Source organism: Myotis daubentonii, chromosome 18 (assembly GCF_963259705.1).
Source record: "Myotis daubentonii chromosome 18, mMyoDau2.1, whole genome shotgun sequence".
Lineage (NCBI taxonomy): Eukaryota > Metazoa > Chordata > Mammalia > Chiroptera > Vespertilionidae > Myotis > Myotis daubentonii.
The window spans coordinates 17,438,306-17,455,846 of record NC_081857.1 but is presented as its reverse complement, the minus strand read 5'-3'; the positions used below and the strand labels follow the sequence as shown (position 1 = coordinate 17,455,846).

General features: G+C 37.7%; 1 protein-coding gene across 2 annotated transcripts; it reads right to left on the bottom strand.

Annotated features, from left to right (window-relative positions):
* Positions 1-754: 754 nt before the first annotated feature.
* PDC (phosducin) lies at positions 755-15,493 on the bottom strand. 2 transcript variants are annotated; one of them, XM_059675487.1, is made up of 4 exons: positions 15,165-15,493; positions 6,735-6,819; positions 4,114-4,265; positions 755-1,413 (listed from the first exon to the last, which is right to left on the bottom strand). In XM_059675487.1, the coding sequence occupies exons 2-4, from the start codon at positions 6,793-6,795 to the stop codon at positions 889-891; spliced, it is 738 nt and encodes a 245-aa protein (XP_059531470.1). In that variant the 5' UTR covers positions 6,796-6,819; positions 15,165-15,493; the 3' UTR covers positions 755-888. The 2 variants fall into 2 exon arrangements, with proteins under 2 accessions (XP_059531470.1, XP_059531471.1); XM_059675488.1 differs by lacking the exon at positions 15,165-15,493 and adding an exon at positions 12,540-12,744.
* Between the last annotated feature and the right edge of the window lie 2,048 nt (positions 15,494-17,541).

Here is a 17,541-nt window from a genome sequence, read left to right as displayed (position 1 = left end):
CTGAGAAAGAATAGACTTCAAATAGAATATTTATTTCCTTATGAGACTTTATTCTTATTACATAGACAAAATGATAATTAATGATATATTTTTTATTTTTTTCACATGTCTTTATTGATTTCAGAGAGGAAGGGAGAGGAAGAGAGAGATTGAAACATCAATGATGAGAGAGGATCATTGATCAGCTGCCTTCTGCACGCCCCATGCTGGGGATCGAGCCCACAACCCAGGCATGTGCCCTTGACCAGAATCAAACCCGGGACCCTTTAGTCCGAGGGCAATGCTTTATCCACTCGAGCCAAACCGGCTAGGGCTTAATGATATATTTTTTAAAGTCCAAATAATAACCTTGCAGAAAAAACAAGGAGTAAAAAAGTTAATACATAACTTGAAAGGGATTTTTTAAAAATATATGTTATTGATTTTTTACAGAGAGGAAGGGAGAGAGATAGAGAGTTAGAAACATCGATGAGAGAGAAACATCAATCAGCTGCCTCCTGCACACCCCCCACTGGGGATGTGCCCACAACCAAGGTACATGCCCTTGACCGGAATTGAACCTGGGACCCTTCAGTCCTCAGGCTGACGCTCTATCCACCGAGCCAAACCGGCTAGGGCTTGAAAGGGATTTTTGAAAACAATATTATCCATTTTCTCTTTGTCTACTAACATGTTTCTGAAGACTACAATATTTTGTAATAAAGCATTATATCAATTTTAGTAACTAATACTAAGAAATGCTATTCATACAACCTTAGTGTCAACCTGATTTTATTTCCACATTAGACTAGCTATGTCCATACTTGGTATTCTCTAAAAGAATATGGAAACTACCAAATCAATGTTCAATATGTAAAAGAGAAATATGAAATATTGACATAGGGAATCTTATTCAATATCTTCTTCCATGTTTGTCTGCTCTAGGGCATGTATCTCTCTTTCAGGTAGTAACCCATATTCGTTTAGGAAAGACTCCACATCCCCAGCAAAAAATTCTTCAGCAAACTGTTCAGCAACACTAATAAAACTGCTTATGAGTTCCCCACCCTTGTAGACGAGCAGTGTGGGGAGTACATCAGAGGAAAAGCGGTCCTCGGCCCCTGTATGAGAAGCTTTTATTTTACAAAACTGGACCATAGGGTATTCGGCTGCAAGGCATGTTAGGCTACTGTTTAGAGCATCACAGCCTTTAATGCCCTCTTCATAAATGTGAACAACGATGGTGGTGATTTTCTTCTCCTTTTCAATGGTCTCCAGGAATTGCTCCCCAGTTTCCAGCTCGTACACAAACCCATATCTAGGCCCAAAACTCAGCTTCTGGTGCATATCCTGCATACACTGTCTACGGTATTTACGAAGGCAAGTTTCATCTTCTTTGTCTTGGTGGATTAGTTCATATTCTTGAATGCTCATCTGGGAATACATAAAAAGAATTATAGAAACCATTCAGCCAGAAATTCAACTTTAAAAAAAATATTTTATTGATTTTTTACAGAGAGGAAGGGAGAGGGATAGAGAGTTAGAAACATCAATTAGAGAGAAACATCGATCAGCTGCTTCCTGCACACCCCCTACTGGGGATGTGCCCGCAACCAAATGCCCTTGACTGGAATCGAACCCGGGACCCTATAGTCCACAGGCCGATGCTCTATCCACTGAGCCAAACCAGTCAGGGCGAAATTCAATTCTTTAGACACACCAGACGCATCCTCACTCAGAGAGTTTGCATTTGCTATCCCCCTACAGCCCCAATGTGACCTTCTCCTTTACCTTATTCAAGCTTTTGTTCAAATGTCACCTTCTTTGATTATACCTAAAAGAATCCCTGCCCCAAGCTTTCTATTCCATATATGGGTTTAGTTTTCCTTCATAGCAATAAACACCATGTGATATTGAATTAAATATTTATTTGTTGAAGTGTTTAATATTAATAATTGTTTTTCTAACTGATACATTCTGTGAAGGCAGGAATTTTATTTGTCTCACTCACTATTCAATATCTGCTATAATGTCTGACACAAAGTAAGGGCTCAGTAATTATTTCATGACGTAAATGCATACATAAATATTGCTGAGTATAGCTGAGTCATGAGATGATCACAGTCTCAGTCAGAAATGTGCCATTTAACTGCCCATCACTTCAGGTGAGAACAAAAACTCACAAACAAACCAGCAAGGTCTACTCTGGAGTGACTTTCATAAAGTGTGCACCACACACACACACACACACACACACACACACACACACACACTTAAATGTGTCCTCAACAAATGCCTTTGGACATTAGTGTCTCCTCCACGAAAGTTATTAAAAAGGTTATATCTTATCACTTACTGATTTTTTTTGGATATGTAGACTAAGATCCAAGACAGCTTTACTACTATTTAGAGTTCATCAGATTAGCCAGGAGGTTCCTGCTATACCAGCATCAGCATCCCCTGAGAAGTGCTGGGAAATGCAAATTTTGGGGCACCACCCCAGATCTATCAAATCAGAACCTGTAAGGGTGAGACTGGGTGAGCCCTATTGAAACAAGCCCTCTAGGCAATTCTTATCCACTGGTTTAGGCTAAAGCAAGAAATGGCCTTTCATCTTCCAATGCAGCTACTTATCACTACAGATGGAATATAAAATTATTTGCAGAACCTTTCTTAAGAGCTACACTATTATCAACTTATTCAACAGAATGTTAAAAACACATTCCCTACAACCACCCTTAAAAAAAAAGAAAAGAAGGCGGAAGTAGAAGAAGAAAGGGTACAAAGGAGCAATAAAGGGTCTAAAGAGCTGTGGAGCAGCCAAGAACCATGGAAGGTGGACAGTTCCCAAGGGGATCAATCAGCCTTCTCACCAATAGCCTCTCAAACAGCAACTGCTGACAGTATTTCAAGTAGACAATTGAGAAGGCAAGAAAGTGGGATTTAAGAAAAATTTATATCTAAGGCAATTTACATAGATTATTTTACTTAATCCTCACAACAAACCTATGAGGTAGCTGTTAATACATAATTTTACAGAAGATACTGAAGTTCAGGTTAAATGGTTGACACTCAACCACTGAGCCATGCTGGCAGGGCTAATTTGTTTTAAACCTAAAAATTGTTAAATGTATAATTTTTAAGTTGCTACTATAATTATGTTAATTTAAACAAACTAAACCACACAAATACTGACTTAAACATTTGAGCATTTTTATGAGAACTTGTTCCATTCACATATTCAAGCATATAGATATTTAATGATTAGACACATTGCTAAAGCTTAACCTTAGTACAGCTTTAACAATAATATCTCATGTTTGTGTAGCATTTTACATATTTCAAAAACACTTTTATACTTACTTTCTCTTCACATCCCTATAAAGCAAGTGGAGAAGATGTTACAGTTCCTAAGATGGGAAAATTTAATTGTCTCTCCCACATTACATAATGACTCAGTGAAGGAACCAAAACCAACATCTTAGACTTTCACAGTGGCCAGAAGCCTGGAAGCAAATATATTTCTGAAGCACTGTCTGTTAAGAATCAATATACAACAACTCAGATATACTAGTTTGAAGAGAATCCACTAAAGTGATTTTTCCCACAGTGAAAATCACTTTATTGTTTTTAAAATTAATATTGTTGTTGCCTGGCAGGTGTGGCTCAGTAGTTGAGCGTCAACCTGTGAACCAGGAGCTCACCGTTTGATTCCTGGTCGGGTACATGCCTGGGTTGTAGGCTCGATCCCCATTTGGGGCATGCAGAAGGCAACCCATCAATGATTCTCTCTCATCATTGATGTTTCTGTCTCACTCTCCCTCCCCTTTCCTCTCTAAAAAAACAATAAAAATAAATTGAAAATATTGTTGTTGTTATATAAATTAATACATGTTAATGGTAAAGATTCAAAAATAAATGATAACCTAAAGGCAGAACGTAATGTCACTACTCTGATACTCTGGGATAATCTCCATTAACGTCATAGAGATCATCTTCTAATGTATCTTTTCATGCACATAGACATACACCTTATATAACAAGTACATAACTAAGCTGGAAAAAAAAAGGTGCTGTAAAAAACCATGACTCATGTTTACACATTGTAAATTATTTGATTTTTCCTTAGCTTACCTTTCTGCTGAATCTTTCCTTCGAGTCTCTGTCATCCCTACTCTGAGGAGAAGACATTTGTCTGAGAATCTCCTTCTTGCTCGGTGGGACTGAGTCATTATCTTCGCTCTCTAATTTAAACTTTCTCCAATCATGTATTACTCCTTTGGGTCCTGAAATACAATTAAAAATCAATTGTTTCCCTTTTTATTTTCAAAAGGACTTCATACATTGACATTTGTGTGTCACCATGGGAATAGACTTGTCATGTTCTGAATCAGAAACGAACATCTTGTTTGGGCTAGAAATTTCAGACTACCATCCTCGTAAAAATGTTTTCTCCACATTAATCCTATTAAATAGGTTTTGGCTAAGAATCTTTCTGAAACATCTGCATTGATGAAAATGCAAATCGTGGGCTTTGAACTATTGTCAAAATTTGGGGGTAAAGATATTAAAAATTTAGAGTGTAGAGAGGAAATTAGAATTGTAGAAAAACAGCATTTTTATTACATAACAGAGATGCTTCAGCAATAAACTAAAATTGGCACCACGCCATAACAAAGGAAACTAGGATTATTGGAGAAACAAATTAAAATATATCAAGACCCAAAATAACAATAGCACATAAAAGAAAACCAGTGAGAGGGAGGCCTAACCTCAATAAAAATCATTATATGATCATCTAATACCTCCTAAGATTCTAAAAATCTTTTACAAATATAGAAAGGATGGGATTTGCATATTTATATCAATGGTGATCCAACTGCAATTCTGATATTCAGTTGCCCTGATAAATAATAACAGTGTTTGGAAGAAAGTCTAAATTCTTGAAAATATGCAGTTTTACATATTCTTCACGAAAGGTTAGCCATATCCATATCTTTAATATTGTGTTATATATGAGAACATATTTTCTTTTGCCACATATTTTCTAAGAATTGTTATTTATATAATTTTAATATAAATTTATTTATAGTGTGGGGGCAAAAATAGATTTACAGTTGTGAGGACATGAAACAGTGTATTCTTGTATTATTATTTATTAACGCAAGGCCCCGTGCACGAATTTGTGCACAAGTGGGGTCTCTCAGCCTGGCCTGCAGGGATCAGCTGAAACCGGCAGTCCTACATCCCCCGAGGGATGTAGTAGTGTGTGAAGCGGCAGGCAGCTGGAGAGGAGCCCGAGCCCGGGGTTAGGCACCATGCTGCTCCCGCTCATCCTGGCCCTGCTGTGTCTGCTGCTGCTGCTTGGTGTTGCTTCAGAGGTGGGAGAGGCTCGCATCTCTGCAGCTGCTCTCACCAGCCTTGAGCCCGGCATCTGGCACCTGTCGGTCAGCTGAGTGGCGCTCCTGCTGTGGGAGTGCACTGACCACCAGGTGGCAGCTCCTGGGTTGAGCATCTGTCCTTGGTGGTCAGTGCATGTCATAGCAACCGGTCAAATGGTCCACCGGTTGATTAGTCGGCCAGTCGCTTAGGGTTTTATATATATAGATTATTTTCCGTATGAACAACTGTAAACCTACTTTTGCCCACCTTTGCATTCATTATATTTAGGCAATTAATGTTTTTTGTTTACTTGTGTTATCTTTGTCTTCCAGGTATGTTCTACAAATACAAAATATGAACATTTATAGCATGTGTTTATCCTATATAATAAAAGGCTAATATGCAAGTTGACTGAATAGCGGAACAACCGGTTGCTACAGTGCACACTGACCACCAGGGGGCAGATGCTCAATGCAGGAGCTGCCCTTTGGTGGTCAGTGTGCTCCCACAGGGGCAGGGCCGCTCAGCCAGAAGCCAGGCTCTGCAGCAGCACTAAGGGAGCGGGCCTAAGCTGTCAGTAGGACATCCCCCAAGGGCTCGTGGACTGTAAGAGGGTGCAGGCCGGGCTGAGAGAACCCCCGAGTGCACAAATTTCATGCACTGGGCTTCTAGTATGTATATAAAAAAATAATTTTTCAACTTGTTTAAAAAAATGGTAGTATATTATACATACTTTCCCTTCCTTGCTTTTTTTTTTTTACCTCATAATATATCTCAGAGATATTTTTCACATACATACATACAGAGATGCTTCCTTTTTTTAAAAACTGGAGTAATGGTATTTCATTGTATAGGTATTAATTTACTTAAGCAGTTTCTTTTTGATGTACATTGTTGCCTCCACATTTTTTTCTGACAATCTTGTCAGGTTTTTCTGGAGAAATATTGATTTAAGAATGTTGTATCATTATCTTTACTTTTTACAGAGTAACAAATTTAAAAACTTAATTTATTTATTTATCTTTTGGTCTATTATTGTTTACAATTGCAAAGAAAGTCCGAAAGTCCATAGTGGGGGGTATCAGGAGAGAGGATAGTGGCTCAATTTTAGTGTACATATGAGAGCTGGCAGCAAGAAATCCTCAATAACTAGTGTTTCAAATTAAAATTCTCATTCCTTAACTTCTAAGTAAAACTTTTTTTGAAGTACTTGATCTCACATTAATGTACCCACTCAATTATTTTTAGATGATTCCATCAGACCACTCAAAGGTATAACGAATTCCATACTGAATAGTGGCAATAAGAACATTGGAGATCTTCAGGTTTAATTTTAATTTAATAATTAGTTTTCTGCCTATTGCTTTGCTTACCTGTATGTGTCGCCTGTCCTTCAAAGTCTTCTTCCAAACTTGGGTTTTTGGCTTCTTCCATTTTAAAGATTAGATTTGATATAATCTATAGGATGAGCAAAGAAGTAATGATAGATCAGAAATAAATAGATAAATACATAAATATTCCTCTACTGTCAGGTTCCATGGAGGCTAAGGATTATCTCAAGTGATAAAGTCTTTAAAATGTTTCTATCTGCTTGTAAAAGGACATTAATATCTGTATTACAGATATTTGGACCTAAGGATTTTATATAATTCGTAGTATGTCTTTTACTTTAAAAGCCTTCAGTTTTGATCTATGCACTCAGTGAACATTATTTTTTTTAACATTATTTTTATTGATTTCAGAGAGGAAGGGATAGGGAGAAAGAAATAGAAACATCCATGATGAGAGAGAATCATTGATTGGCTGCCTCCTGCACAACCCCTACCAGGGATTGAGCTCGCAACTCCGGGCATGTGCCCTGACTGGGAATAGAACTGTGACCTGCTGGTCCCCCATAGGTGGACACTCAACCACGAGCCACATCGGCCTGGCTCAGTGAACATTATTTACTATTGATTTTCTTTCTTTATTATTGTTTATTACTGAATTTGTAAAATTATATCTCAATATTTTATATAATAAAAACGTTTTAATTCATAATAATTATTACTATGAACATTTACTATGTACCAGGCATTGTTTCAATCATTTTAAGTGTCAAAAATCACTTAATTTTCACACAGACGTATGTGGCTGGGCTAGTTATTAATGCCACTTTACAACTGAGGAAGCTGAAGGATGGAATTTAAGTTACTTGCCATTTTTTCTCAATATAGTTTGACAAATTCAACTTCTAAATTGGCATTAGAGGAGAACCAAGATGGCGGCATAGGTTAACGCCGGAGTTTGCTGCTTTGAACAACTACTTCAAAAGTAAAACTAAAAGACTGAAGGGACATCACCCAGAACCACAGGAACGCTGGCTGAGTGGAAGTCCTACAACTAGGAGGAAAGAGAAACGCCTACGGACACTCAGAGGAGGCGCAGTGCTGAAGTCAATTTCTGAGGTGCGGAGTTCGCGGAGCAGGCTGGCGGCGGAGGGCGCGGTTGTTGTTTTCAATCGGGAGGGAGTCGCAGACTCTGACCTCCAGATACAGGCGAGTCTTTAGGGACCCAGACTCAAACGGGAGAAGCGGGACTGTCTGGCTTCGGTCAGAGCGAGTGCAGCTTTCTCTCCGAGCTTTGCAGCGGGTGCTGGGACTCAGAGAAGCAGAGCCCCTGGGGACAGGACTGAGAGCTGCCATAACTGCTCTCTCCGGCCCACCCTGTTGATCCTGTGCAACCCGCCCTGCCCAAGCCCTGCACAGAGGCATTTGCCGGATAGCCTCAGGCAAAGGCTAGATTAGCACCTCCCTAGAGGACAGAAGTTCTCTCACTGCTGACACAGCTGACCCTCCCTGGGATTAGCTACAACAATCTAGGTTTAACTATAAGACTGCAAAAAAAGACCACTAGGGGGTGCACCAAGGAAGCATAACAAAATGCGGAGACAAAGAAACAGGACAAAATTGTCAATGGAAGATATAGAGTTCAGAAACACACTTTTAAGGTCTCTCAAGAACTGTTTAGAAGCCGCCGATAAACTTAATGAGATCTACAAGAAAACTAATGAGACCCTCGATGTTATATTGGGGAACCAACTAGAAATTAAGCATACACGGATTGAAATAACGAATATTATACAGACTCCCAACAGCAGACCAGAGGAGCGCAAGAATCAAGTCAATGATTTGAAATGCGAGGAAGCAAAACACACCCAACGGGAAAAGCAAAATGAAAAAAGAATCCAAAAATGCGAGGATAGTGTAAGGAGCCTCTGGGACAGCTTCAAGCTTACCAAAATCAGAATTATAGGGGTGCCAGAAGATGAGAGAGACCAAGATATTGAAAACCTATTTGAAGAAATAATGACAGAAAACTTCCCCCACCTGGTGAAAGAAATGGACTTACAGGTCCAAGAAGCGCGGAGAACCCCAAACAAAAGGAATCCAAAGAGGACCACACCAGGACACATCATAATTAAAATGCCAAGAGCAAAAGACAAAGAGAGAATCTTAAAAGCAGCAAGAGAAAGAAACCCAGTTACCTACAAGGGAATACCCATACGACTGTCAACTGATTTCTCAACAGAAACTTTGCAGGCCAGAAGGGAGTGGCAAGAAATATTCAAAGTGATGAATACCAAGAACCTACAACCAAGATTACTTTATCCAGCAAAGCTATCATTCAGAATTGAAGGTCAGATAAAGAGCTTCACAGATAAGGAAAAGCTAAAGGAGTTCATCACCACCAAACCAGGATTATATGAAATGCTGAAAGGTATCCTTTAAGAAGAGGAAGAGGAAGAAAAAGGTAAAGATACAAATTATGAACAACAAATATGCATCTATCAACAAGTGAATCTAAGAATCAAGTGAATAAATAATCTGATGAACAGAATGAACTGGTGATTATAATAGAATCAGGAACATAGAAAGGGAATGGACTGACTATTCTTGGGGGGGAAAGGGGTGTGGGAGATTCGGGAAGAGACTGGACAAAAATTGTGCACCTATGGATGAGGACAGTGGGTGGGGAGTGAGGGCGGAGGGTGGGGCGGGAACTGGGAGGAGGGGAGTTATGGGGGGGAAAAAAGAGGAACAAATGTAATAATCTGAACAATAAAGATTTAATTTAAAAAAATAAATTGGCATTAAGGAATGATGATCTAAGGTACAGTGCTATTCAAAACCTCACATCATAACATCTCTCTGTTCCAGAGCAAGTTCTGGGATGTTACCCAGTAAGCAAGTGAAAACCAGTAATTATACCTATAGATTTTGAAAAACTGTAAGATACATCACAAAATCTAACAAAAGCACATGGAGTTTATTCACAGGAAATCTCTTGTTGCGCTCATGTAGAATCTATTTATTCTTAGTTCACACTCAAATCCAACCTATTTGCTTATTTATCTTTCCATTTTCTGGAAAACTGTATTATACATACTAACACATTCCCTAAGGGGTTCATATAGTTGTGATTTTTCTTGAAGTTTTCAAGTCCTGGAAGATATATATTAACAGAAAATACTAGTACACTATTTCTTCACCCTTATTTCTTCTACCTTTTCCCTTTGCCTCTTTCAAAGTCAGTTTTAATGTATGATCCCCCTCCAAAAGTATTTTTATTGGTTTATACTTCAGCCTTGGACTTGGTCTATTTGGTGCTTTCCCAAGGAACACAATGGTAAACAGAACTCTTTGTTTTGATTATTTTTTTTGCTTTCAGTTCTGCTTCCAATGTTTGGACTGGTCTCATAATTTTGTTTCCCTCACTACAGTCCCTTTGCATCTGGAGATGCAAAACCCCAAGAGTGAGTTGATTACACTGAGGTCAAAGGTCTTTGCCAATTTAATTTTATTTACTTGAACAGAAAAGGCTTTTAAGAGAAGGCTGTCAAGGGAATACCCATCCATTCTTCAATATATATGTAACTTTAAGTGTAATAAAGAATACTAAATTAACTTTGAATGGATTTAGTAATGAAAAAGAATAAAGGAAAACGGAAATCAGGGAAAATGGAAATAAGTAAATCTTGTTGGACAAAAGAAGCTACTTAATGACTACAATTATTTAAAAATAATTTTTGCATCTAAGAAAAATTAATGTTATTGTTTTGCCTCAAAAGAACACTTCAGAGCAAACTAATGGAAGCTTATTTGACAATTTCAATAGCTGTTTAGTCCCCAGAAAAGTAGAGACTCAAGCCAGTGTCTTTTATTTCACTATTAGATAATTAATCTGAGGTAGTTACTATTTGCAATGAATATACATAAGATTTTTTAAAATATAAAAATAAATTTATTTCAAATGTTGAAGAGACATAAGCCTAGCTTGCTTCCTGCCATCCTAGTTGGCAATCTAGTGGAGGAAAAAAAAATAATTTCATTTTACAAAAAGACTCTTGACAATTTCAAAGAAATCCCTTCACTGAAAAGATAATTCAGTTACTTGGGGAAAACATGATTCCCTGATTATATTAATATACTAGAGGCCCAGTGCACGAATTCGTGCACCTTGAAAAGAACTGTGGTCCATGAGGCTATGGTGGGTACAGGGACAGGTCTTGGCCCATCCTCCGTGCCCCTGCTTGGCACCTCCTGCTGCAGCCCCTGGTCCCCTGTCTGCTGGTAGACCCACTCCTGCCGCCACCACTCCCGTGTGCTAACAGTGCCCGCCCTGCTCGAACCCACTGACAGCACGGAGTGATTAGGGCCAGCACCAGCAGCAGGTACGAGCGGCAACTGCTACCCTGATTGCACCTCAGGAGCAGAGAGAGGTGGAGAAGCCCTCAGGGGCGATTAGGGCTAGCAGCCGCTGCTTGCACCTGCTTGCACCTGCATACATAACTATGATAAAGTATAAATTAGGCATAGTGAGAGATCAACAAAAATAGCTGATAATAGAATAATTATAACAGTATACTGTAATAACAGTTATGTGAGTGCTTATTTCTGGAATTTTCCATTTAATATTTTCAGATTGTTACATTTGAGGATTGATAATCAACATCTGAATTCTTAGGACTACAACTCATTCTATAGCACTTGGCTTTGACTTCTGTAAAGAATTACCTACATTATGTAGATGCTGGCCACTATGTCTGTGTTCTGGGTCCTGACACAGACTGCCTTTTCCTCAATTTCTCCTAGTCAAGCTTTGGTGACTCTGTATTTCTCAGGGTCCCCTTTGATCCTTTAAGAATTATTATTGGGGAAAGGAGGCTCACCTAGGATTAACTAGTTGATTTTTGGATTCTTTTCTAGTTCTTTCCTTGCTCCCGCACCCACATTTGGATGCTGCAGAAGAGCCTACAAAAATATGGGCCAAGAAGCCCCTGCATGTCAGGTAATACAAATGCCAGTTATTTCCTTGGCTAGTGTCTGGGTTGTTCTGATGTCCTAGTAATAGTTTCAATAACTATTATTTTCTGTTGAGAAATAAAAGGCATGGATGCCAGGGGAAAGAAGACTCAATAGAAGTATTCTGTTTCATTTAGTAGGCTGAGGTTTAGATAAAAGTATCTTCATTCCTTTTTTTAAAAAATTGTAATTATGCCCTGCCGGCGTGGCTCAGTGATTGAGTGTCGACCTATGAACCAGGAGGGCTTGATTCAATTCTCAGTCAGGGCACATGCCCAGGTTGCCGGTTCAATCTCCAGTGTGGGGCATGCAGGAGGCAGCCTATCAATGATTCTTATCATTGATGTTTCTATCTCTCTCTCCCTCTCCCTTCCTCTCTGAGATCAATAAAATATATATAAAAATTGTAATGAAAAGTTTTAGATGGTATACTAATACTAATTTCCCTAAGTACAGAGTAAAAAGATTAAACAACCAAACGTTAAAATTATCCTCTACCTAAGACATGCATGGCTTCTTTCCACAGACATAAAAAATAAAGAAAACATTGAAATAGCTCTAATGTGAAGTTTTCAAAATAAGGTTTTTTTGTTGTGCAATTTAAAACAAATACTCTTCCTTCTCCCTTATACATGAATTCATGTGTTTCCTTTCGGAAACAGATAAGCAGCTGTTTCAGAGAAAGTGCTGTACTGAACATGACATTATTGTATCTGAACATGACTAGCCATGAATAGAAATAACTTGACTGGGAATCCAGTACTGAAGGGCTTGATTGAAATAACTTTTTAACTCAACTAGAGTGGAATTTAGCAAGTTATCTTTAAGGCCTACCTGAAACCAAGCAAGACTGCCAGGTGGGAAAATCTGTAGAAATCCCGCTTCACCTGCACTTTGATAGAAACCTAGATTCTGTCTTGATCTGTGCTCCGTAAGGTATCACACGCTCTGTGCCCACCTTTGCAGGGCTCCATGTCTACCTTTCTCTGTCTCTAACCATGCATCTCCGGGGGGCTCTGCTCTCCTGCCTTTTCCAAGGTGACTGTGAGCTAATCCGATCAACTAAGCCAGGCCAATGTTCTCACCAACGCTGACATATTAGTGTCAGATGTTTTAACCCCTGCCAGGACTGTCCTCCCAATGTCACATTGGACTCCTATAGAAAACAGTTCAGCCATTTCTTTCTTATTAAAAAAATGATTAGGAGTGGGACTTTTACATCGAATAGGTCTGACAGCAGCACCATGTCTCATCATGGGAATCATCACTAGGCATGTGGAGATCTCCATTAGCTCTCAAGTCATAAATGCAGCTCTAATGAGTTTACCCAAGCCATACTTCCTCCCAAGGAGGACCTAAGCTTCTTGTGGCAGGAGCCATGCGTTACAAATGCTTCCTAGGGACAGCAACGCATGATGATGAACACACAGGGTGGGGCAAAAGTAGGTTTACAGTTGTTCGGGTGGAAAATAATACAATAATTAATAATAAATAAAATAGTAAGTAATTCCAGAGTACACTCCACCCTGCGCCCCACCCTGTATAAGCGCATAAACACTTGGGTTCAAATCTAGCTCTGCTAGTTACTGGCTGTGTGACTGAGCAAATCACTAAAACTCTCTGTGCTTTGATTTTCTTATCTGTAAATTGGAGTAATAATAGTATCTACTTCAAAAGGCTGTGTGAGGATTAAATGATGTAAAATGTATTATGTAAAATGTATAGTACTTAGTAGTAGGAACCTAACAGATTTGAATAAAAATGATAATTAGTAAATAATTGAAAATTTGTAATAGTAAAACCAAATATTTAAAATCATAATAGCTTTAGTCAGATTAATACAAATTTTATTTAGGAATCAATACATATATGTATTGATTATGCCTAATTATCTCCCCCATCTAAAATATGTGTGTATGCATATGTGTGTTGTACATAGAAAGCAGAAATGTCAGGATCTTGCAGGGAATTCAGAGCACATGCATTGTTTTGAATATCTCTATATCTCATGTATACATTATTCCAGCACATATGATTTGAATTCCATTATAGACATTATTGTGAATGGTTCATATATATTTTGGCAACTTATGTAAAACCAAATCCAGTTTATAAACATACTATTTAGGCAAAGAATCACCATGATGAGTTAGATTATCTCTAAAAAATTTGCTGACTTTTAATGTTAGGTGATTCTAAGTAGCATGTATAGTAGTAAAAAATATGTTTTCAAAATGGATACTATAGTTAAAGCTGTTTGTGCAGTTAATAAAAACAATGAGAAAATATTACTTCATTTTCATGATGGAAACTGTAAAACTTATTGTATTAATAATCACCTCACCCTAGCCAGTTTGGATCAGTGGATAGAGTGTCAGCCTGCGGACTGAAGGGTCCCGGGTTCGATTCTGGTCAAGGGCACAAGCCCGGGATGTGGGTTCGATTCCCAGTGTGGGGCATATAGGAGGCAGGAGGCAGCCGATCCATGATTCTCTCTCATCATGGATGTTTCTATCTCTCTCTCCTTCTTTCTTCCTCTCTCTGAAATCAATAAAAAATATATTAAAAAATAATCACCTCCATGCATGCATTATAGCAGCAAAATGAAACCAACTGAAAGAAATATTTCACCTAATTTAACAAATATCAACAAACTTCCTGTGCTCTTTTCGTTTAAAAACATCATTTCTGTTTCATTAAATCTTTTTTTTTTTTTATCTAGTCCCCTTGCCACAGGGATTTATTCTTGACCCTGTTCTATTTGTACTCTTTATTTTTTTTTTAATTTTGTCTTATTGCTTAAAGTATTACAAAGAGTATTATATATGTCTCCCTTTCCCCCCTTCTTGACATTCTCCTGGCCTCCTCTATCTCCCAGTGTCTTATGTCCATTGGTTATGCTTATATGCATGTTTAATTAAATCTTGAAGTAACCTTCTGAAGCAAATACCTGTATTATTATGCCCACTTTAAAGGTTAAAACAAAACAAAACAACAAAAAAATGTAATATTAAGGAAAAAGCCCGAGAACATACAACTCATTTAGTGTTTGGTTCAGAGATCTGTTTTAGTGTTGAATGTAATATTCCCTCTTACAACCCGGGAATCAAACCTTCAAATATAAAGTGTAAGAAATCATCACTTCTTTCCTTCAGTTCTCCTTTCACTCAAAGGGAGGAATGAAGAATTAAAAATTTTAAAGCTATTTCTCTATGCGTGGTTTTATTTCAACTTTCATGAATTATCAGACTGAAAATTGCGTGTTTGTCCTGAATTTACATTAGTGAAGATGTCTGGTACAAAGAAACACATTATTTAATTGTGTTTATAGTAAATTATTGCTTAATGTTACTTGCAATATTTTAAAAGAACACACAATAATACACAAACAGTAAAATCATTATTCTTTCCCTGAAGGTAAATTTTTAGAAATTATCAAGAAGACTATCTGTGACTTACAGTTTGGTTCTCTGTGCCTGGAGTCCTTGATTATGTTCAGTGGGTAGGAATCCCTGGGGACAGAACTCCTCTTGACCTTGGACAGGTTTAAGCTCAGATTTAAGATCCCTGGATATTGATGGCCCTTGCAGAAATAGCTCGGAATAGGTAATAGGATTGACGTAAGAGAATTAACAAGCCTATTCATTAATAGTAAGGCAAAAACAGGCAAATAAACCGAAAAGAGAGCTTCAAGTCCTGTGGTAAATGTAATCTTCGTTTACTTAGTGTATGCTTGAGAAAAAAATACTTCTCTTTTCAGCATGGACTGACTGATCTATTCTTGCCATTTCTGAAAAAAAAATTAGTTTTTTGATTAAGAAATTTTTCTTGATTTAACTATAATAACTATCCTTCTCAACAACATTTGGCATGGTACATTTTCCCTCTAAAGTTCAAACAACTACTTTCTTCTCTTTTTTTTGGTGCCTCGAAATGTCTCATATTAAAATTTCTGCCGATCCTTATTTTTGTTTGTTTGGTTTTGGGGGAAATCCTGGAAAAGTTTGGATACCATCTTTAGCACTGTTGATGACCTCTGCTTTATTGTATCTTTTTTAGTCCTTGTTTGTTCCATTATGTTGCTCATTTCACTTTTCTTCCATGAACTTGTATTCAACAATTTATTGACTACCTACCCTTTGCTTGGGGAAACTTACCAAAACTTATTGCAGTCTTCAGAAATTAGACTTTTGCACTGAGATGGTGGGTCAAGGCTATCCCAGAGAATGACTATTCTGTGCAGTAAGAATAGTAAGCTTATAGTTTACAGGATGTGTTGAATGGTTGAGAGATAGAAATTACATGAGTGCTTAGTTTTGCCAAATAGAAACACAGAAAGGAAAAGCCAAGAAACCAATAAGATTGGCTATCTACTAGGAATGAATAGAAATAAAGAATTGGGGATGAGGAAGTGACTTCTTTCTAAGTGTAATTTTTGTACAGTATGACTTTTGTGATGATGATAACATTTTACACAAACTAAACCCACAAAGTAGTGTATAGCCAGTAAGAATGAGGGGCCTTTAAAATGGAATACAAAAAGAAGCAAGGGAAACTAAATATTTCAAATGAAAAATACAACTACAGTGAAGGAGAGGGAGGGCAATGAGCCCAAGTAACTTTTGAATACACTATTTTGAAAACTTAACTTTAGAATAATGACCAAAAGAATTGTACACAAATATTGAACTCTAGTCAGTAGGATTGTTTTTTGCAGTGCTGCAGGTTAGCATTCTGTTATCTACTTTGTGTGGCATCCTCATGAGATTTACATATGCAACATTATTTATAATAACCAAGATTGAAGCAGCCCAAGTGCCCATCAGTAGATGAGTGGATAAAATAGTTATGAGATATGTATACAATGGAATACTACTCAGTCATAAAAAGAAGGAAATTTTACCTTTTGTGACAGTATGGATGGACCTGGAGAGTATTAAGCTAAGTGAAATAAACCAGTCAGAGAAAGACAAGTGCCATATGATTTCACTTAGATGTGAAATCTAATCAACAAAATAAACAAACAAAATAGAAACAGACTCATACATACAGAGAACAGACTGACGGATGTCAGAGTTGAGGAACTGTGTGAAAAAGGTAAAGGGATTAAGAGAAAAAATATGTATACCCAAACAACTATATTGTGATTACCAGAGGGAAAGGGAGGTGGGGGCAGGAAGAAGAGGGTAAAGGGAGGATAAATGGTGATGAAAAAAGACTTAACTTTTGATGGTGAACACACAATACAATATAGAGATGATGTAGTATAGAATTGTACACTTGAAACCTATATAATTTTATTAACGCCACCCCCAATAAATTCAATAGAAATTAAAAAACACATACAATCACTCAAAAAAGAGAATAAAGTAACATTAGTAAATATTCTTTTCTGAAAATAAATTCTGTATTTAGTGTCTGTACTTCTGTAAGAACTAAAAGGAACAGGCTGCCAGACCTCTGAGTATAGCAGTATTCTTGGCAGGAAGCACAGCTTTAATTACACATACAGCTCTTCCCATCATCTTTTTTTCTTCAAGTGTTTTAAAAACCAACCTTTATACATGAGTAACCAATCAAGGCCTGGGTCTTTCTTTCTTTCTTCCTTTCTTCCTTTTTTCTTCCTTCCTCCCTTTTTCTTTCCTTCCTCCCTTTCTCTCTCTCTCTCTCTCTCTCTCTCTCTCTCTCTCTCTCTCTCTCTCTCTCTCTCTCCCCTTCCTTTCTGCCTTAAACTAGTATGTTTTAAGAACTATCATGGTAACATTTCATTCAGGTGAGAATTTTAAGTGGATGCTAAAACTATTGTGTGACAGTTTAATGAAAAGTAGGATATCTA